Source organism: Pangasianodon hypophthalmus, chromosome 14 (genome assembly GCF_027358585.1).
Source record: "Pangasianodon hypophthalmus isolate fPanHyp1 chromosome 14, fPanHyp1.pri, whole genome shotgun sequence".
Taxonomy (NCBI): Eukaryota; Metazoa; Chordata; class Actinopteri; order Siluriformes; family Pangasiidae; genus Pangasianodon; species Pangasianodon hypophthalmus.
The window spans coordinates 23,708,421-23,730,163 of record NC_069723.1 but is presented as its reverse complement, the minus strand read 5'-3'; the positions used below and the strand labels follow the sequence as shown (position 1 = coordinate 23,730,163).

The window sequence follows — 21,743 nt, the reverse complement described above, 5'->3', positions numbered from 1 at the left end:
AGTAACGCGTGTGGATATTATGTTGTATATCATGGCATACTACTACAGAGCTTATATAGTGTCAGTATAGTATAGTATAGTATATTATAATAACGCATGTGGATATTATGTTGTAGTATATCATGGCATACTACTACAGAGCTTATATAGTGTCAGTATAGTATAGTATAGTATATTATAATAACGCATGTGGATATTATGTTGTTGTATATCATGGCATACTACTACAGAGCTTATATAGTGTCAGTATAGTATAGTATAGTATATTATAATAACGCATGTGGATATTATGTTGTAGTATATCATGGCATACTACTACAGAGCTTATATAGTATCAGTATAGTATAGTATAGTATATTATAGTAACGCATGTGGATATTATGTTGTAGTATATCATGGCATACTACTACAGAGCTTATATAGTATCAGTATAGTATAGTATAGTATATTATAGTAACGCATGTGGATATTATGTTGTAGTATATCATGGCATACTACTACAGAGCTTATATAGTATCAGTATAGTATAGTATAGTATATTATAGTAACGCATGTGGATATTATGTTGTTGTATATCATGGCATACTACTACAGAGCTTATATAGTGTCAGTATAGTATAGTATAGTATATTATAATAACGCATGTGGATATTATGTTGTAGTATATCATGGCATACTACTACAGAGCTTATATAGTATCAGTATAGTATAGTATAGTATATTATAGTAACGCATGTGGATATTATGTTGTAGTATATCATGGCATACTACTACAGAGCTTATATAGTATCAGTATAGTATAGTATAGTATATTATAGTAACGCATGTGGATATTATGTTGTAGTATATCATGGCATACTACTACAGAGCTTATATAGTATCAGTATAGTATAGTATATTATAGTAACGCATGTGGATATTGTGTTGTTGTATATCATGGCATACTACTACAGAGCTTATATAGTATCAGTATAGTATAGTATAGTATATTATAGTAACGCATGTGGATATTATGTTGTAGTATATCATGGCATACTACTACAGAGCTTATATAGTATCAGTATAGTATAGTATAGTATATTATAGTAACGCATGTGGATATTATGTTGTTGTATATCATGGCATACTACTACAGAGCTTATATAGTATCAGTATAGTATAGTATATTATAGTAACGCATGTGGATATTATGTTGTAGTATATCATGGCATACTACTACAGAGCTTATATAGTATCAGTATAGTATAGTATAGTATATTATAGTAACGCATGTGGATATTATGTTGTTGTATATCATGGCATACTACTACAGAGCTTATATAGTGTCAGTATAGTATAGTATATTATAGTAACGCATGTGGATATTGTGTTGTTGTATATCATGGCATACTACTACAGAGCTTATATAGTGTCAGTATAGTATAGTATATTATAGTAACGCATGTGGATATTATGTTGTAGTATATCATGGCATACTACTACAGAGCTTATATAGTGTCAGTATAGTATAGTATAGTATATTATAGTAACGCATGTGGATATTATGTTGTTGTATATCATGGCATACTACTACAGAGCTTATATAGTATCAGTATAGTATAGTATATTATAGTAACGCATGTGGATATTATGTTGTTGTATATCATGGCATACTACTACAGAGCTTATATAGTATCAGTATAGTATAGTATAGTATATTATAGTAACGCATGTGGATATTATGTTGTAGTATATCATGGCATACTACTACAGAGCTTATATAGTATCAGTATAGTATAGTATATTATAGTAACGCATGTGGATATTATGTTGTAGTATATCATGGCATACTACTACAGAGCTTATATAGTGTCAGTATAGTATAGTATAGTATATTATAATAACGCATGTGGATATTATGTTGTTGTATATCATGGCATACTACTACAGAGCTTATATAGTGTCAGTATAGTATAGTATAGTATATTATAGTAACGCATGTGGATATTATGTTGTAGTATATCATGGCATACTACTACAGAGCTTATATAGTGTCAGTATAGTATAGTATAGTATATTATAATAACGCATGTGGATATTATGTTGTTGTATATCATGGCATACTACTACAGAGCTTATATAGTGTCAGTATAGTATAGTATTAATATGATATAGTATAGCATGCTATACTGCTATAGAGCTCATAAAATCAGAATTCATAGGGAAGTATTCATATGGTAGACGTATAGTAAAATATGTGTAGTGAAGTGTAGTGTAAAATAAGTATATTATAGTATAGTGGCAGTATTTTATCTAGTTATGTTTCTTCTCTTGTGGTTTGTTGTGTCAGTGTTTCAGCAGGTCTCTGCCATCGGGTCTGAAAAAAGCTCTGGCTGACAAATTCAAGCAGTTCAGCGAGTATCAGCTGGCCAAGTATAACACACGCAAACACCGATGTAAACACAGCAAGAAAAAACGCCAAGCGAAGGTACACACACACACTCACACACACACACACACACATAGAGACAGACATTAATATTCATGTTTTGATCACTGCTTTATCAATGTTGAGTCCCACTGACACACTGTGTGTGTGTGTGTGTGTGTGTCTGTCTGTCTGTGTGTGTGTGTGCGCGTGCACAGGAGGTGTCCCCCGAGCAATGGAATGAATGGGCAAAGCTTGTTGCAGCAGAACCTCATGTTCTTCAGGGATATGTGAGTGTTTCCCTCACGTCCTCTTCAGATGTCTGCATGAAAGTTTGGTTCATTATGTTTTTCTTTTTCCTGATTGGCTGGTTAGAGTCTGCGGTTGTGTTCCAGTACTTCCTTACTGACTTCCCCTTGCTATGGAATCAAACTGACATCACTGCGTTCTTAGGAGTAGAACTTACTTGATGATAGAGAAAAGAAAGAAGAGACATATACCTGTATATCTGGGTTTTGTATTTGGCTTGGTGGCTGGATCTGATCTTTCTTTTTATAATTTTTAAAATAACATAAAATCTATTTTTGAAAATCGTAATAAATATACATTTTTGTTTTGTTGATTTTTTTTAAATATTAAAAGAAGATATAGAATATTACAGAGCAATAATAATTATATCTGGGTTTGTGTTTGGTATGTTGGTTGACCGTATGTGTGTGTGTGTGTGTGTATGTGTGTGTGGCTTTAGCTGCAGGGGAAGCAGCGATCAGTGGTGGATAAAAAACAAAATGAGTTCAACATGAAAAAGCTGATAAAACGACTCCACATCAAAGAGCCGGCCGAGTTCATCATGAGCATCCTTGGGAAAAGGTACGTACTGTAGTGCTGCCAGTAGTAAATGACAAGTACAGAACAGGAGATAAAATAAAGCAGTGCATGTTACAGGTGTGCAGAGTGTAGAGGCATGGCGCAAGTGCATTTGTCTGTGATCGCAGTAGTCAGGTTTAGTCAGAAGTGATGACACATAGAGCATACAAACAGGCCCAGAAGGGCACGATAACCCTTGCTGAGACTACGCAACAAGACATAGACACACCAGGGCATAAGCAGACAAACTAACTGAGGGCAAACACAAAACAGATGAGCATATTTGAGAGAGAACTCAATCAAATATAAAGAGATCACAGATGAATAGTGAATATAATTACAGAATAAAATACACAATACTTTACAGACACAAACGTGGAGCTTTAGTTGCGGTTGTGTTGCAAAAGTTTGTGACAAATCGCCTGGAATTTTAAACCCCAAACTACCTGTCACATAAATTAATATAAGGGAGGGAACCAACGGCAAAGTTATAAATAGGATCTGTGTAAATTCAAGCACTCAAATGATAGATGCAAAAAAAGGAACATATAATTCCATAAACAAGTCATATACAATATAAACCCAATATATGCATTCCCACATAAACCCACAAAAATCAGGTGTGAAAAACATATTCAATACCCTTGCACATAAAAAAAAAAAATAAATCAAAAATGTCTTATCTGATTAGTCCACGTAGATTGTCCTTGATGTTGTAGATGAATGAAGGTAAAAACTGTTGAAATGCGTGGAGCCGTTGTAGATAAGGTTAGTCCGTCACAATCCATCAAAAACCAAGGGTACAATCATCCATTAGTTCTAGAGCACCAACCAAAGAAAGGTCCCAAACAGGATAGGAGTATGAAGTCCTGAGGTTAAACCTTCTCTGGTAAATAACCCTCCTTAGGTAGCGATAGCAAAGACTAAAGAGTCCTTATTAACCGAGCAGAAAATCCTTTAAATTCTCAGTCGGGACTCCAAGAGTAGCACCAGGACACCATGAACCATGCTGCTTGCACCAAACAATCCGACTTCCTCTATCATTACATCGCTGTTACACTAAAGCCCCCAGCACCATACTGTGACAGACCAAGACTGTTATATAAAAGTTTTATAAAAGAAGCTGTCCAAAGTAGAAAAAAAAAACAACTTAAAAATTCAATAATGAATAGAGTCAGTGAGGCTCAGTGAATATAGTGGCTTTATTTACACCAGAACTGAGCTGGGTTTCAATATACAGGCAACTACACAGCTGAAAACATTGAAGAGTTATCCAGTCACAGCATGAGGGTGGAGACTAACACAGGAACTCAGGAAATGAATTGAAACGGAACAAAACCACATTGTTGCCACAGAAACTTTATGTACATGAGGAAGCAACTCTGTACGTGTGAAGTAAAGGACATTTATATATAAATGTGTGTGTGTGTGTGTGTATACAGGTACCCGAAGGATGTGAGGGCGTTCTGGCGCAGTGGGCTCAGTGGGGTGTGGCAGAGTGAAAGAGCCAATCAGAGGATGAGACTGAAGCAGGCGGAGACGTGGGAGACGCGACTGAGTCAGGAAGGAAATAAAGCCGCCACCTGGGAAAAACTCATAGGTCTAAATAATAATATCCCTCTGCCTGTCTTTCTTTTTGATTGATTACATTTTTTTATTTTAAGAACAACTCATCATACTTTCTATCTGTTTGTTGCCGAACGTTTTCCGAAACAAGACAGCATGTGATTGAGCTGTTACTATAGAAACGATAACAAACAGGCACATTAATATAAACCTGTCGTCTGCAGCTGCACTACTGTCAGAGCTGCTGTTATAGAAAATGAATCGACACCTTCTGACCAATCACAATCCAGAATTCAAGCTTGACTTGAAGTGTACTCTGTGTTTGTAGATAATAACTCCCTTCCCTTCATGGCGATGCTGAGGAACCTGAGGAACATGATCATGCAGGGCATCAGCCACAAACACCACGACAAGATCCTCAAACGACTCAGCTCAAAGGTGACTTTCTCTCTCTCTCTCTCTCTCTCTCACTCTCATTTTCTTGCTCTCTGACACACAATAATGAGGTGTGTGTGTGTGTGTGTGTGTGTGTGTGTGTGTGTGTGTGTGTGTGGGGCTTCAGTCGGCTGTGATCCAGAGCCGGCAGTTCCCCTTCCGCTTCCTGTCAGCTTATAAAGTCATTCTGGAGCTCAACAAGTTGGGTAAGAAGTACAGTCTCACCTTACAGGTAGTGTCTTGAAGTGCACTGAATGTAACACAGCCATATTGATGGTGATAATTCTGTTGTAATTCTGCTAATTTTGTGGAATGTCGTGATAAATGATGAAACAATGAACAATGCACTGTTTTAATCAAATCATCTTTGAATGGCTGTTTATCACTTAATTTTATTAAAAAATGCAGTATCTAAGTTAACTAACAAAAGCACAAACCCGGGTGTAATTATTATTCCTTAGTAATATTTTATACTATTTAATTTTAATATTTTTAAATTCACAAACTAAAAATATATATATATATAATAACTGCAATTAAAACATAGTTTAAAAAAAAAAAAAAAAATTATTATTATTTTTTTTTATTTTTAAAAAGTATCCAGGCTAATTGCTTTTTTTTTTTTTGTTGTTGTTGCTTTAACTCCTCATGCTCCTCCTGTGTTTTGCTCTTCTTCAGTCGATGGTGGTGTGAAGGAGAAGACCAGCAGTAAGGAAGTCCTGCGTGGGATTTTGCAGAAGATACCAAAGAGTAGAAAATACAGCCGCACTAACTGGTGGACAGTGAGCCGGCAGAGGCTCCGCATTACTCTCCGTGTTCCTTTCATCCGTTATTTATATTTCTCAAAACTCAAAGCGCTCCAGAAAGTCGGGTTTGTATATAGCAGTGATTGTTCACTAAAATGTTCCTGTCTTGACCTTTTTTTATTGCTGCTTGCTATGTGTTGTAGTCAAGAGGTTATGATTTCTGTTATACTGCTACAGGTTATTGGTATGAATGACCACCAGGGGCACTGTGGCCTCAGTAGAGAACCCCTAAGATTCATTTGACTGTTCATGTACAGTGTACTGTATGTTGTCAGCGCTTTATATGGAGAAAATTTCATGGCAGAAAAGAAGTCACTCTGGGGGAGATAAATGTGAAATGCAATACACAGGTGGTGCATTGAGGACAATGTGTCACACTGAAAAGCAAAACTTTCACTGCATTGCTCAACATCATCTCCTCAGTGAAACATAATCAGCAGGGTTAACTTTTTAAAGCATTACATGCTGACTTTCAGCACTTTTCAGTCAAATATGAATGTAATTTGAATGATTGCATTTCACTTTCATCAGTACATTGCAGTCATGCTACACTGAAATGCAATCACTGTCCAGTCACAGCCGTAAGCCGTAATCAGGGGCGTGGCTGAGATCAGAGGAGAGAAGGTCCTGAAATCGTCATTTTCCAGGTGGTGCCAGCATCTGTGTGTAAATCAGCACTCTTTATAGTTTTTATAGTTTCTTTATTCCTACTGTTAATCATCACGTTTTCCAGAATTACAAATAAAAAAGATAAAAGTGTAAAATAAATAAAAATACAAATGATAATGAAAATATATTTCTATACTTACACCATTAAAGCTTTTTTTTTTGCATTTTTTTATTGTGTTGGAGCGTCAACACCCTGTTCTTCATTTTCAGCTTATTATTATTACTCTATTAAAAAAAAAATCAGTTTGACAGGTTGCAGTTTTTGACGTAGAACCATGAAACTCAGCACAGATGTGTTTTTTCTTTTTTTTTCTGTAAGATAGTTTATTGGTCCTGCCTTCCACAGTTTGAAGCCATATTAATTCAGATATACTGCTGAAAATTAAAACTGCATGGCTCTGCCTGCTAACACCTCAGCATTGTCCTGGAACATGATAGTAACCTAGCAATGGCATAGCAACGAACTGACATTTCAACCCCCATAGCTAACTACATGTTTTAACCTTTTAGCCATTTAACCATTTCAGTTCCAGGTTGTGACTCTACGAAATGTGAAATAATGTGGAAAGGTTCTAGGAGGTGAATACTTCTGCACTGTATAAAGAGAATAGCAAATAGTTTCAGACACAGCAAACCAAGTGCATGGTGTATAATGAAAAAAATATAGTGCATTGTGCATGATTAAACATGAACGAGTAATCCCAAAGCTTCCTAAGAGACATCTTATCCCTCTCTCTCTCTCTCTCTCTCTCTCTCTCTCTCTGATGCTCAGACTGAGATGCTACACTACGGAGCTGCTGCAGCGTTACTGTCAGGCCCTGGAAAAAGCCGTAGAGATCTCCTGCAAGTACAACATCCCTCCTCTGTCAGGACACACACTCATCATCTTCATGAGCAATTTCCAGTCTGGTGGACTGAAAGGAGCTGATTTCTGCCTCCCTCTCGAGTCTTCAGACGGAAACATGGAGAACCCAAACCTCTCGGCTTCGGTGAGGAACAATAAGAAAGACAGTCCTATGAACATAGAATTAATGCCAAGAACTTCTTTCATTTCCAAAACACAAGCCATTCATAGCCTAAAAAAATTCAGAACACATAACATATTTATGTTATTATATAATACTGTGCAAAAGTCTAAAAAGGCATCCAGGTTTTTATAATTCAGCAGTTGAAGTGTTACTGTAAACCTCAAACATCAAAGTCAAACACACTTTAGCTTTCATTTTAGATGATGAGGAAGTCAGGGACAGAGGTCACATGACTCAGGTTGTCCTCTCGCTCTGTGTTTTAGACGAGGGAGGCGGCATTGCTCCTGGTCATGATGATCCGCTACTGCAGTGAGCACACACAGTTCCTCCTGGGAGACAGCGAAGGTTTACAGGAAGTCCAGGTCCAGTCTGGTGGGCTTTTACAGAACGTGAGGAGAGTGACCAAGCGGTTCTCGGTCAGTCATTATATTTCACATATTTGCATATATTTGCATCTGACATCTGTTTTTTTTTTTATTTTTTTTTTTACTGTAAACCAAAACAAATTGTTCAGTTAGTGTGTGTTGCAGTCTGGTATAAAAATCTGATTCGACTACCAAGAACCATTTTTTATTTTAGTAATTAATGATTAATTTTTAAAGACATATATATTGAATTGTGTTTAATATAATTTTATAACATTTCCTTATTTATATAAGGCTAATATTACTATAAGGATTCCAGGAAACACATAATTACATTAACACTGAGTCAAAAAAAGTCAGAAAAGTTCATGTTTGTGCCATTGTAGAAGATCGTGGAATGCTGAAATGTTTGTGTTCACGTTTGTTCTAACAACATTTGATGACTTTTGTTGTCTTCTCTCTGTCAGGAGTTTTCAGATTCGCCTCAGAAGATAGCGCACCATAACTTCTTCTCCAAGCTTCTTGAGGAGAAAACCAAGGTCTCCTCTTAAAGACGATATGAAGCCTAATATTTTTAATACTTTTAAATGAACTGTAATATAATATTTACATCAATGTTTTTGTGTTTTTTTGTCACTCAGGTGGATAACATTATCATGGTGGGTGAATATATGATTGATTGGACAACGACGCAGGCGGTTGAAAGATTTCAGAAACTCTCCATCAGCGAACCTTTAGTGGTGAACATTTTGCTTAGCCATTCGTAAGTTCCGTTCAGTTTAAGTTTCACAGAACAAATATAACAAGTTGAACATGTAGGGGGGCACAGTGGCTTAGTGGTTAGCGCTGTTGCCTCGCACCTCGGGGGTTGGGGATTCCCGTCTCCGCCCTGTGTGTGCGGAGTTTGCATTGTTTCCCTGTTCTTCAGGAGTTTCCTCCGGGAACTCCGGGTTCCTCCCCAGGCTGAGTGGCATTTCCAAATTGCCCGTAGTGTGTGAGTATGTGTGCGATTGTGCCCTGCGATGGGTTGGCACCCTGTCCAGGGTGTTCCCCCGCCTTGTGCTCCAAGTCCCCTGGGATAGGCTCCAGGCTCGCCGCGACCCTGTGTAGGGCAAGCGGAAGAGAAAATGGATGGATGGAAGTTGGAAATGTATTCCAATGTATGATATGTACTGGAATGCACTGACAAGCTTTAGCCAAATGTTTCATTTTTATTGTTCTTAATACCTAAAGAATATACTCGTTTTAATCTATGTTTGTAACACAATGCCATTATCTGTATGTGTACCTGTTGCCCGGTTTCATGTATAATGTCCACGTATTGCAGATATTTAGTGCAAATCAGACCACGTTTAAATTTTTGTGTGCATTTTTTGAGTTGTAGTTGGGGTGGGAATTTGGTAAAATCTGGCAACCGTCCCCACAATCCTCCGTGTGCCGTTCTTTAAAGCTCAACATTAAAGTAAAAACCTATTTTTTTTTCCAGGATCACAATGCACACGCCTAGTCTGATGTGTTCTGGAAAGCTTTCTTAAAACAACAACAACGGCAACAGACAAAAACAAACATACAAACAAAAAAACAAATTCTTTGCACATTTTTCGTATCTGTATTTGTTTATAGTTAGGAAGTATTATCTGTTCAATTCAACTGATGTATTTGTGTTCAGTTATACTCCTTTTTTTAATCATCTTTCTTGATTTTATTTTATTTTCAGTAATACTTACTCGCACGTAGATATAGCAGACGATCCTAAAACAGTGACCCTGTGTGGCTTCAGTGAGCAGATCCTCAGGTAACGTTTTACACATTTCTCCATAAAGTGCTCATCTGAGTCCATCTTTGGCTGGATAAATCTATATTTGTAACTATAGCATGCAATCAGTCATCAGTGTATGAGATCATTGATTGCATGCTATAGCTACAAATATAGATTTATCCAGCCAAAGATGGACTCAGATGAGAATCAAGAAGGTGCTACATTTAAATGTATTCAAGTATTAACTAGTTAAAAGCTGTTTTGTAATTTTTCAGGTAAATGTTTAGCAGGTGTTTATAAGTAATTCTCTCAATATTAAATCATACGTATGGTCCTGGTTTATTTCTGAAAACCTAATGGCCCTTGTTCACCAAAATTATGTGCAGTCTAACACGTATCTGTATGGTCAAACTCGGGTCTGATTGGAGTGAGTGCAAATTTAAGTGTAATTGCCTGAAAATGCTCAGTTATTCAATATCAATATTTATATCTAGTATAGTAAGTAGAGTTATATACTTAATAACAGTAAACTAGCAGATAGATTTAATAATCACAATTGCACATGCAGGGTAAATGTAGGTGATGGGGTTTGGCTCTAAATGTGAATCAGAGGTGCAGATGTGGCTATATTGTTGTATTGTGTAGTTGTGTATTGTCTTGTGTGTTGTGTTGTGTTGTGATCCTGTAGACTTGATATTTCAGCACTCTGTTTATATGTTCACTGGTGAGTTGATGATTAAAAATGTTTTTTTTTTTTTTTTTCCCCCGCAGGTTTATTTCAGAGCGCGGTTCCTCCAGACTTTTGGATCACGTGGAGCAAATCGACAAACTGCACAAGATTCCTCCTCCAACAGGTTCTACTGCAAAACCAGAGAGAACCGGCGACGTCGTGCCCCTGCCTGCGGTTCCCAAACTCAGGTACCTCCATACACAACATAATTAACAATATCTGAACACGTATGCTCTGTTCTGGAAAAAAAAAGATCACTTTTAAATACATTAGATTTGTGACAAAAAGTATTAAACTAAATATTTTTTTTCTAAGAAACTGGCCACATGAAAAAAGTGCCAAAATCAAGCTAAAAAAACTAAAACTAAAAATATCATGAAAAAGAAGACAGTAGTAAAGGAAATAAGTTAAAAAAAAAAAAAAAAAAAAAAGGAGTAAGTAGTAAAAAAAAATATCTAAGCCAAAAAAGAAAAAGGAAAGTGTAGTGAAGGGTAGTGTAGTGAAAGTGTAAGGCTCAAATTAAAAAAAAAAAAATCTTAGAAAAAAATTAGAAAACGGAAAGAGTAGTGTAGGAAATAAGACTCAAATAAATAAGAAGAAAAGATAAAAAATAAATCTGAAAAAGCAGATGTTAGTGATGGGAATAAGGAAAAAAACTTAAGTTAAGAAATAATGCTAAATATAAAAAGTCTGTAAGAAAGAAAGGGGAAAATATCTGAAAAAGGAGAGGGTAAGGAAATAACTCAAAAAAGATAAAAAAAATAACGACAGGGGGAAAGTAGTGTAGTGTAAATCTTTAAATTCTTTTTTTAAAAATTATTTATTACTTTATTACTTGATTTATTAACTGTTACTGCAACAATTAGATTTTGTTGTTTAATATTTTAATCATTTTTAATCATTCTCGGAGTTTTATTAATTACTTCTGGCAGAAAATCATCTCCATACATTTACAATTATATTTTAGAGAAATGACATAAAAGAAGATAAAGAGATAAGATATAATGAGTAATTATGAAGCTGATTTTATTTCATATAATAGTTTATATTTCTCTGAAAGTTAAAGAGAGTCTGGGGCAGTGAAACATTAACGCGTTCTGTTGTCAGGTGGCGTGGCGTGCGCGTCTTCATCTCCTCTACGTTCAGAGACATGCATGGCGAGCGAGACGTCCTGGTTCGCAGTGTTTTCCCGGAGTTACGGCGGCGAGCGGCTCCCCTCTGCCTCCACCTGCAGGAAGTGGACCTGCGCTGGGGCGTCACCGAGGACGAATCAGCACGCGCCACTGAGATCTGCCTCCAGGAGGTCTGTCGCTCCCAGGTGCTGCTGGGAATTCTGGGAGAGAGATACGGCCTGGTGCCGCCTCGGCCCTCGCTGCCTGACCTGCCCCACTACAGCTGGGTAGGAAGTGAAAGAGAAATCATTTATTAATTACTTTAATGAATTAATTACTAATTATTCATTCATGTTGTATTATATTAATTGCCGTGATATCCAGAAGGCTGGAATCTGCTCATAAAATCACATTTCTTAGTTCCGTATCTTTTTATACTTTATTACAAAATATTCAGTGCCATACTGGGTGTGAAGATTTGTAGATAAATACGCTACAGCTGTATAAATATTTTTTTGGCTTGATATTTTACCCTTCCTGCTGAATATGATGGTCCTTTTAAGTATAAAATAAATTTTCTTTTATTTAAAAAAAATTCTTTGATAAAAAAATTAACAGAATGAAAAACAGGAAGCAGAACTGATAAGAAATAAAGTATCTATAGTAGTCTTGCTTTTCTAACATTATAAAATATACAAACAGTAAAAAAAACAGCCTGCATAATTAAAAGTCCCCAGGCAGATGAGACGTAACTGTAGTGGTGGTGGTACACAAAAAATGTGTAATTACAAAAAAATATTTTTTTCCAACACATAGCCAAGAAAATGTTTTGTATTAATATCTGAAACGTCATCGTTTAACAGAAACAATACAACAAATTTATTTTTAACTTTTCACAGAATACCACAGAATACCATCACACAGATAAAACCATAAAATATGCATATATATATATATATATATATATAGTGTATATATATAAAGCTTTATATAAATTTTATATATATATAAATATATAATATATATAATATTATATATAAAGTTATTTTTGTATTTTTATTTTCTTCATGCTCTTTTTTAACCTTCAGTAATGCCTCATAAAGCACATTGAAAGTGTTTATATACAGAAATTACTGTTTATAATACAATATAACATGGCGTATAAATTGTAAAAATATTAAAGATATTTTATAGTTATTATTTAGAAAAGTAGTGCACAGACATTATGTTGAATGAATTGTTTTTGAATTATATTGCAGTTTTATGTGGCACAGTTAAAGATTATTTACAGAAAGCTTTATATTTCTGTCTGTCAGTTGAAGTCGGCTCCTGACGGTCTGTCGGTCACAGAGATGGAGATTCGTCAGTTTCAGGCCGTGTTTCCTGATTCCGCTCAGAGCCGCATGTTCTTCTACTTCAGATCTCCTCAGCTGCTCAGGTACGGACTCACCTTCTAACCTTCTGCTCTCAGAGCATGAGGACTGGATCACGACTGTGTAAAGACGAGCTTTTCTCTGAGCATACACAACACACTTTAATTCTTTATAGCTTTATATAAATGGTGAAATATCTGAAGTGCAGCATTATACTAGCTTTATTAAGTATTTGAATTTGGTGCAAAATAAAGCACTCTGTGTCATGCTTTTGTAGGAAAATAAACAAAAACAGGGTGCTGTGATGAAGTGGAGTTACTGTTAACATCCTGAAGTTATTTTCCTATAACAGCATATCCTGAAGAGTTTGCCATTTTTCAGCACATCCTGAAGAGTTTGCCACGATTGCAATTTTTACAATCATATTTTGTTTCTGTTTATAGTGCCATTTATTGTTGTGGAAAGTCCATGAGACAATTTAGTTCCTTTTAAATTTATAGTTACATTTATATGTTGTGAAATTTTGTACTGAATCTTTAAAATTGTAAAACAAAACTTTTTTTTTTCCTTTTTTTCCAGTGTTAAATTATTTATTTTTGCAGACATTGTGTTAAAGTGTCATTAAACAGCTTTTCACTTTTTTTAATGCATCATGACTGTTTTTCTGGAAGTTTCTTAGGAAACTATATCATGATACATGTCCTGTATTGTGGAAATGTCTTCATGAGAATCATGATAAACAGTGTATATTTTCGTCATACCTACTGTTCACCTCTTTGCTGTAATAGTTTACTGGTCAATTTTTATACAACGTATGTGTCTATGGTAGTTGATTTGAAAAGCATCCAGTTGCTCTTTTGTGAGTAAATTTATTCAAATTAATTATTTGTTTTTTTTTAGCTCTGTGCCTGAGGCTTGGAGAGACGACTTTGCAGCTGAATCTGGGGAAACTGCGGCTAAAATGGATGAACTGAAGGAGTGGATCAAGAGCAACAACTTCAGAGTGACGGAAAAGTAAATACTGGATCCGGATGATTTATTATATTCATTTTGTTTATTTTCATTCTCATCTGGTAAACTCAGAGAAAGACACATAATTAAAATAAGTAAAATTAGTAACTGTAGAAGACAGCTGTATTCATACAGGATGTTATTAATACAGCAAAAGTCAAAAAAGAGTTATGATTAGTACTGTATTCATGCTTTATGAGGCATTATTAGAGATGATTAACAGTGCTCTATAGACTGAATGATTAAAAGATATATGTTAGGAATGATGTTTTATGTAAATGAGCTTCATAGACAGTGTTACGTCGTTATGTACTGTGTGTTCTTCTCCCTGTATCTCTGTAGTTACCCGTGTGAGTGGGGTGGAGTCGTAGACGGAAAAGCGTATGTTAAAGCTCTGGAGGATTTTGCAAAGGCTGTGCTGGAGGATCTGTGGTCTGCGATACAGAAGCTTTTTGTGGAGGTCAGGCATAAAAAAAATACTTAAAGTATACATTTAAATCAGCCAATGATTCAATACAATACAGTTTAGAGGTAATTAATATAAGACAGTGTGATGTGGAGTAATTTAATTTTATACAAGCAGTTTAGTTTTAACCAATGCCTCCTTTACTGAAAGTGACAGACAGAGAGGCCACACCCCTTCACCAGACTGACAGACACAGAGGCCACACCTGCTTAACTGAAATTAACAAACACACTGACAGTCACAGAGGCCAAACTTTCTTGCTTGTGATTGACAGATACATAGGCCATGCCTCTTTCACTGTGACTGATAGACAGAGAGGCCACACCCTTTTTAATGGACTGACAGACACAGAGGCAATACCTGCTTAACTGAATTTAACAGACACAGAGGCCACACCTCCTTCACTGAGACTAACGGTCACAGAGGCCAAACTTTCTTGCTTGTGATTGACAGGTACATAGGCCACGCCTCCTTCACTGTGACTGACAGACAGAGAGGCCACACCCTTTTACCAGACTGACATGCACAAAGGCTAAGCCCCTTTCACTGTGAATAACAGCTGTATGATCAAGTGGCCACCATTTTCCCGTCCTCACTGTTCTCTTTTCCGCTTTTGACCTGATGCTCAGGAATCAGACGAGGCGGATCTGATGGCGGAGATTAAAGAACAGGAAGTGCACCAGGACGCCCAGCGCCGGCAGTTTTATGGCAGGGCGAAGCTGCTTTCAAAGGCAAAAGAGAAAATTGAAGAATGTCAGCAGAAAGGTGGAGTTCTGCTGGTGGAGGGCGGGGCCGGAGTCGGCAAAACAGCTTTCATGGTAACAGTTTATGTTTTATTTATTGCATATGGCAACTGACAGAAACAAGTGTCCCACATGTCACAGTCATGTCTCTTTCTCTTTCCCTGTCTCTCTCTTTCTCTCTGTCTCTCTCTTTCTCAGGCCGCATTGGCTCATGCACTCCAAACTCCAAACAAGATGAAGAAAGCGCCCATGTGTGATGTCATATCCTACTCTACAGCTGCTAGCCAGTCAGCTTCTGGGGTGGAGCCCCTCCTACGCTGCCTGGTCCAATGGCTGAGGAAGAGGAAGCAGCAGGAGGAGGAGCTTCCTTCCAACACACCTTACAGGTAATGGATGTTTACTCTTTTCAGTAGCAGTCTGTGTATATGTGCTAAACATTTTACCTTTTAGTAGAACGTATGAGGAGGATTTGGGGTTGCGTAGTGGTCATATTTCCCACCATGCAGAATCTGGTAAAAATTTGAGATGAAATTTAAAGGGTGAGGGTTCAACCCAGGCAACAAGGAAACCCAGAATTTCGTACTTTTTTTTGAGAATAAATTGATATGTAAAGGAAAAAGATTGGACTCTGTAATAGAACCCTGTGTAACTCAGTATACTATTTATAAAAACTGAGAATAAATGCAGTGTGTATTAACAGAGATCTGCTGTCAGAGTTACTCTCACATCTGAAGGAGGTGAAGAAAGGCCGATCTCTGGCTTTACTCGTCGATGGAGCAGATCTGGTGCATGATGCTAAAGGGCAAAGAATTTCTGAATGGATACCACGACACATTCCTGAGGTAACATATACACACATTAATAGAGTTTACAGACATCTAGGGAAATATTATGTAAGGAATAAATAAATACTCTGTGTCGTGCTGTTATAGAAAAATAGGGAACAACTGGGTGTGTGATGAACAGAGTTATCTTTAAGTTTATTCTTCTCCTATAACAGCATGTGCTCAAGTGTTTTATTCCTCTTAAACCACAGCAATTTGCCAACAATTAGAATTTTTATTAAAAATGACAGGGCATAATTTTTATCTGTTTATAGTTAGACGTTTCACAACCTAAAATCTGTGAGACAAGTTCTCACTTAAGTTATAGCAGCTTTAAACAGTCATTCCCTCACCAACATCTCTTTTTTTCTCTCGCTTGAAGTTAATAAGACAAAAAACAGCTTGTCATGTTACTGAGAATCCGCAAAGTAAACACCTCTGTCCTGAAGACAGCTTTCCCGCTGGCTGTTACAAAGCACTGACACTGGAGACTCCTTCCCTAAATGTTAAATATGAAGCTAGCAGATATTTTTACTTTTTTTTTTTTAATCAATTTAAAGGAATAGTGGACACCAACATGTCCTGGTTAATTGGCTAAACTGACAGTTCTATTCAGCATTAACCTCTATACTCTTCTTCCTCTCAGGGTGTGTGTCTGGTCCTGAGCGTCGCTACGGATTCAGATCTCTGCAGCATTATCAGCAAAAATAAAAGCTGCACGTTGTTTCCGCTGGGGCCGTTACTGCTGCCGGACCGAAGAGAGCTCGTCCAGAAGGAGCTGAGTGTGTACGGGAAGAAACTGAGTGATTCTGCCTTCAATAACCAGGTCTGATATTCTGTTACAAACTAATATGAATATGTGAAGAAAACTGGATAAGTGATAAGTGTATAACTGTACTGACGTGTGTGTACTGACGTGTTTATCCTCACGTGTTTGTACCTGCAGCTCCAGACGCTGCTGATGAAGAAGGGAGCTGTGAGTCCGCTGTATCTCCGCTTGGCCTGTGAGGAGCTCAGGAACTACGCTTCGTTTGAAAAGGTGATGCTGATGCTTGTTTCTGTTCTAGAAGAATTGTGCGCTTTTCCACCACACCATTTCGAACAGGTTGATAAATTGTAAGTTGATTGGTGTAAATATCTTATATAGCTTCTGAAGGGCAGTATTAAATAAAAAAAAAATAAGATCTTTAAGCAAAATAATAACAATTTACACTGATCACCCTGTTCAAATGTTTATATCCCCCTGGCACTTAATGTACAGCTCGTGTAGAAAATGGGCTAGCACAAACACAAATGTGAGGTAATGAGATTTCTCCATCACCGCTACTGTATTCGTAGCTATTCCATGAGTTTGGCATCATCCTATATTGTCCTCTTATTGGTGGATTGTAAATGAGCACCGTAGCAGCGCTCCCACTCTGAGATTTTATTCAGCAATTTCAGGAATTTGTTGTCAGCCATCATTGGTCGCAGTGGCGCTAAATGGGTCTCTGATGATGTGAGAATGTCACACAACCGATCTTAAGTCATGACCAAAGAATTCTTTAACGACAACAAATCCAGCGGAAACTCGTGCAGTGTAAATCAGGCTTAAACGACGTGTGATTTCCAGATGAAGGAGAACCTGCAGTGTCTCCCGGCATCTCTGTGTGAGCTGATTCAGCACGGTCTGATCAGACTGCAGTCTCAGTACAGAGGCACAGGACTCAACTGGACCCTGGCTGCTCTGACCGTCAGCTCCACCGGTATGACTGACATCATCACCTCTAATACCTAATAAACACAATGCTTTCACAGTTGTGGACAAGTATGGATTTGCTCGCTCTGTCTTTATGTTTCAGATGGACTCTGTGAACTTTAGGTTAAAATTCAATGTCACTTTGAATGAACAGATTTTGGTATCAGCCACTTATGAGTTATATTTGTACAGTAGACACATTGTCTTTAATAATTAATGGGTTGCTCGGTGACTAAACCTACGTTATAGCTTTTACAGCACACACTACTTCAGTGGTGTTAACATGTTTTGCTCGTCCCTGCACAGGTTTGAAAGACAGAGATCTGCACTTCCTTTTGAACCTGTGCACTGATCTGAGCTCCACACACACCCCGCTGAACTGGCAGGAAGTGATGAAACTCGCCAGGAACCCAAAAACCCGAGTGCCCATGGCCACATTCTCCCAGCTGGCTCGAAGTCTACAGAGGTAAACATCAAGCTGTGACAAGGTTATAAGTAAGGAATAAAACAGGGCATGCTCTTATAGTGCCGCTCGTCGAGAACCCTTAATGGTGCTTTGTTGAACCTTACAGCACTGTGTTTTCCTTTCAGAATAAGCTAAGACAAAACCTTTTTTATTATTATCCAATGAAACTTTTCTCTGCACAACTCTTCTAGGTAAATCCCTGAAAACAGAGTGTGTCCCAACCCTTTTAGGGTGCTAAGAACCCTTAATTATCCTGTATTCTTAGGAAATTTTGAACCTCTTTGGGCTCTTAAGTTGGCCCTCTTGGGAAACCCTTAACAGTTCTGTGTACAACCCTGAAAACAGATTGTTTCCCTATCTGAAAGAGTTCCACGTAAAACCCTTTTAGGATGCTAACAACACTTAATTACCCAGTGTACCTTTAAAGAACCCGTTTTTGAAGAGCCTAGCACTTAAAGTTGAAGTTGTTCTGTACTGTTCTGCTACAGTCTGATCGGGTCGTCTCTGTCTGTGGAACCGGATCCATCCTTGGTTTTCACCAATCCGGATGTGAAATTAGCATTTGAGCGACTTTACCTCTCTGATCCGGACGACAGAACCAGAGCGCACATGATTCTCGCAGGTACGACGACATTTTATATTAAAATATTCACAAAGCACAAAATAATAATAATAATAATAATAATAATAATAATGTGTGTATGTTTTTTCGTAGCTTTCCTGTGGGTGCGGTCAGATCCTCACGGACACGACACGTTCCTGCACTGTGACACGGACACACTCGCACTGCTTCCTGCTCATCTGGTCAGTGGCTCTTCCAACTGAATTACCCACTTCACCTTTCTCATGATTACACAAAATCTCACCATGTTTTTGTTTTCATCTCCAGGTGAAATGTGGTCAGTGGGAGCCAATGCACTTCCTGCTTTGTAATTACTACTTCCTGTATGCTAATGTGCGTCATGGACTCCTCCGCAGCCTCATGGAGGATTACGTTGTGTATGGTAGGGTTTTAAAACAATCCTACACTCCTAAGAGTTTTAAGAGTCCTGTGTCACTACACGTCTTCAACATGGAGCCAAAGAAAACTTAAATATTATGAATCACAGAACTAAAATGAATTTTCAGAGGCATCCACTTGACCCCACCTCTTTATCTCTTACACATGGCCCCACCCCCTCATTGATTTTTTTTTTTTTTACTCTTTTTTATTAGAAAAGAGGGATGAAGTGGACAAGCTACACGGTCCTGAGGCATCCGGTACGTTCATCCATCCTATTCATCTCAGCTGATGAGTCCAAGCAATTTAGCTTCAGTATTTCTTTCACACTGATGTTCACATGATCACATGTGATATATTAATAGATATCAGTAAGATATCAGTACATATTTATATCAGTGCATATTTATAATTTGATTTATTAAGCTATATATACTCACATATCAAACTGACAATTTAACACCCCGGCATAAACCTCTTCTTCTCCACAGACCGCTCAGACGAGCTCGCGGCTTGTCACTCGTTCCTGAAACGCCACGCCCCCCTGCTCTCTCATTGGCCAGCTCTGTTTGTGCAGCAAGCCCTGAACGAACCAGACGCCTCGGCTGCTCACGCCTGGGCTAAAAGCGCAGTGGAGGAGGGATACGTCCACGCTGTCAGATGGAGGAACAACTCCAGAGAATCCCAACAGGAAGCTGGGTAGGAATCTCTCTGAGCACTCTGATTTATTTATTATTATTTTATTTATTAAAAAATAAAGCACTTTTTTGTTTTAGAAATGCTGTAGTGTATTACAGGGTCCCACGTTCATCTCAGGGAGGTTTATATCAAATCAGCATCTTTAATAGTGACAAAAAAGTGTGACTTCTGTGAATTCGAATAAAATCGAGTAACTGTGGCTTTTTTCACGACAGTGTGACATCACATTATCTTTGTGTTGGGCTTTTTTTGCACTGCTTTTTTTTATAAAGTAATATTTTCCCCTGTGTATTTGCACTTTTGTCTGTTATTTGTGCGTTGATTTTGAGATTTGTAATGTACACATTTTAAATATTAAAAGAAAGTGATAAATATTTGTAGTGACATTTTTGTGATGTTTTTTATTCAGCATTAAAGGGCGTAGTTTTGACTCCTTATATCTAAGTGTGATATTATTATAGCAGTTTTCACTTTTTTGTGGCTCTAACTTTAGCTTTAAGAAAAAATAAGATTTTATACATTTTGTATTTAGTCTTTGTTGCATTTTACCTGAGTGTATTTTCATTGAGTGATGCTTTTGGCTGTTGCAGAAAACCTTTCTTTACTGTTAAGAAAACGTTACAGATGCTGTTTACTGTCTTTTTGTGTCGGCATGTGATGTGTGTAATTCAGTGTTTGTAATTGTGCAGTGAGCTGGTTTCCACCTTTCAGTGGACTCCATCCTGTGTGTGTCTGAGTCCTGCGGGAGTTCTCGTGGCGGTGGGAACAGAACAGGGTTCTCTCCACCTCTACCACACACACACCAACCAGGTCACAGCCACGTCTGCGTCCTCATCTCTTTTTCATGTTAGGTTTATAATTGTTGTAGAAGAAGAGATGTAACACAAGACTTTCTCTCATGTCGTTAAATGCTTTTGGGAAACCTGCTTGTTTTTATGTCCTGTGACAACAGGAAGTGAAGTCACTGGTCAGTAACTGTGATGGGATCTCTGGCTGTGTGTTTCTGGATGAGTGTGTTCTGTGGACGACCTCGTACGATGGCCAGGTGGAGGCGTGGGACGTTACTAGCGGCTGCAGGTCAGTGTTTTACAAAAAAATAGAAAAAAACACTGTCTGTCCGCCTGAACATCTGTCTATCTGGACTTTTATTTGATTATCTGTCTGTCTGAAAGTCTGTCTGCTGTCTTGATGTTTAAAGATCTGAAAATAATGAATCAGCGTGTTGAATGTCTCTGTGCTGTTTTCTGTAGGATGGCCCACCTGACCGCCCACTCCAACAGGATAACAGGATGTGATGTCAGCTCAGACAGGAAGCACTTCACTACTGTTTCCTTAGACTTCACACTGAAGGTCAGAATAATTCACAGTTAAAGTTTGTTGTATAGCATAAACATTTTATTTACTGTGTGTGTGTGTGTGTGTGTGTGTGTGTGTGTGTGTGTGTGTGTGTGTGTGTGTGTGTGTGTGTAGGTGTGGTCCTCCCAGAAGGGGAAGCAGGAGGCGTCTCTGGTGAACCCCTCCCCTCTGAACTGTGTGACCTTTGACCCTGAGGGGAGTCTGGTGGCAGTGGGCTGCTGGGATGGAGCAGTGCGGGTGTGGGACTGGATCAAACAGGAGAACTGCATGGTGAGGAGGAAACAGGAAGTGAACAGGGAATTATGGGTATTGGAGTCCTGATT

At 37.8% G+C, this 21,743-nt stretch overlaps 1 protein-coding gene across 4 annotated transcripts in view; it reads left to right on the top strand.

Annotated features, from left to right (window-relative positions):
• Positions 1 to 21,743, top strand: part of tep1 (telomerase-associated protein 1) — a 48,387-nt gene that overhangs the window by 11,993 nt on the left and 14,651 nt on the right. For 3 of the 4 annotated variants that reach the window (XM_053239757.1, XM_053239758.1, XM_053239756.1), the window contains exons 6-38: positions 2,330 to 2,467; positions 2,626 to 2,697; positions 3,156 to 3,277; positions 4,717 to 4,874; positions 5,169 to 5,278; positions 5,403 to 5,481; positions 5,954 to 6,146; positions 7,523 to 7,739; positions 8,042 to 8,194; positions 8,611 to 8,682; positions 8,785 to 8,906; positions 9,861 to 9,938; positions 10,674 to 10,820; positions 11,740 to 12,031; positions 13,061 to 13,182; positions 14,018 to 14,131; positions 14,471 to 14,588; positions 15,224 to 15,412; positions 15,536 to 15,723; positions 16,038 to 16,179; positions 16,808 to 16,987; positions 17,108 to 17,200; positions 17,774 to 17,906; positions 18,206 to 18,365; positions 18,854 to 18,987; positions 19,081 to 19,169; positions 19,255 to 19,369; positions 19,581 to 19,625; positions 19,857 to 20,064; positions 20,754 to 20,910; positions 21,017 to 21,141; positions 21,315 to 21,414; positions 21,535 to 21,690. In XM_053239757.1, coding sequence (XP_053095732.1) covers positions 2,330 to 2,467; positions 2,626 to 2,697; positions 3,156 to 3,277; positions 4,717 to 4,874; positions 5,169 to 5,278; positions 5,403 to 5,481; positions 5,954 to 6,146; positions 7,523 to 7,739; positions 8,042 to 8,194; positions 8,611 to 8,682; positions 8,785 to 8,906; positions 9,861 to 9,938; positions 10,674 to 10,820; positions 11,740 to 12,031; positions 13,061 to 13,182; positions 14,018 to 14,131; positions 14,471 to 14,588; positions 15,224 to 15,412; positions 15,536 to 15,723; positions 16,038 to 16,179; positions 16,808 to 16,987; positions 17,108 to 17,200; positions 17,774 to 17,906; positions 18,206 to 18,365; positions 18,854 to 18,987; positions 19,081 to 19,169; positions 19,255 to 19,369; positions 19,581 to 19,625; positions 19,857 to 20,064; positions 20,754 to 20,910; positions 21,017 to 21,141; positions 21,315 to 21,414; positions 21,535 to 21,690 — 4,521 coding nt within the window. The remainder of the gene's footprint in view (positions 1 to 2,329; positions 2,468 to 2,625; positions 2,698 to 3,155; positions 3,278 to 4,716; positions 4,875 to 5,168; positions 5,279 to 5,402; positions 5,482 to 5,953; positions 6,147 to 7,522; positions 7,740 to 8,041; positions 8,195 to 8,610; positions 8,683 to 8,784; positions 8,907 to 9,860; positions 9,939 to 10,673; positions 10,821 to 11,739; positions 12,032 to 13,060; positions 13,183 to 14,017; positions 14,132 to 14,470; positions 14,589 to 15,223; positions 15,413 to 15,535; positions 15,724 to 16,037; positions 16,180 to 16,807; positions 16,988 to 17,107; positions 17,201 to 17,773; positions 17,907 to 18,205; positions 18,366 to 18,853; positions 18,988 to 19,080; positions 19,170 to 19,254; positions 19,370 to 19,580; positions 19,626 to 19,856; positions 20,065 to 20,753; positions 20,911 to 21,016; positions 21,142 to 21,314; positions 21,415 to 21,534; positions 21,691 to 21,743) is intronic. The other variant, XM_034310406.2, reaches the window with a different exon arrangement.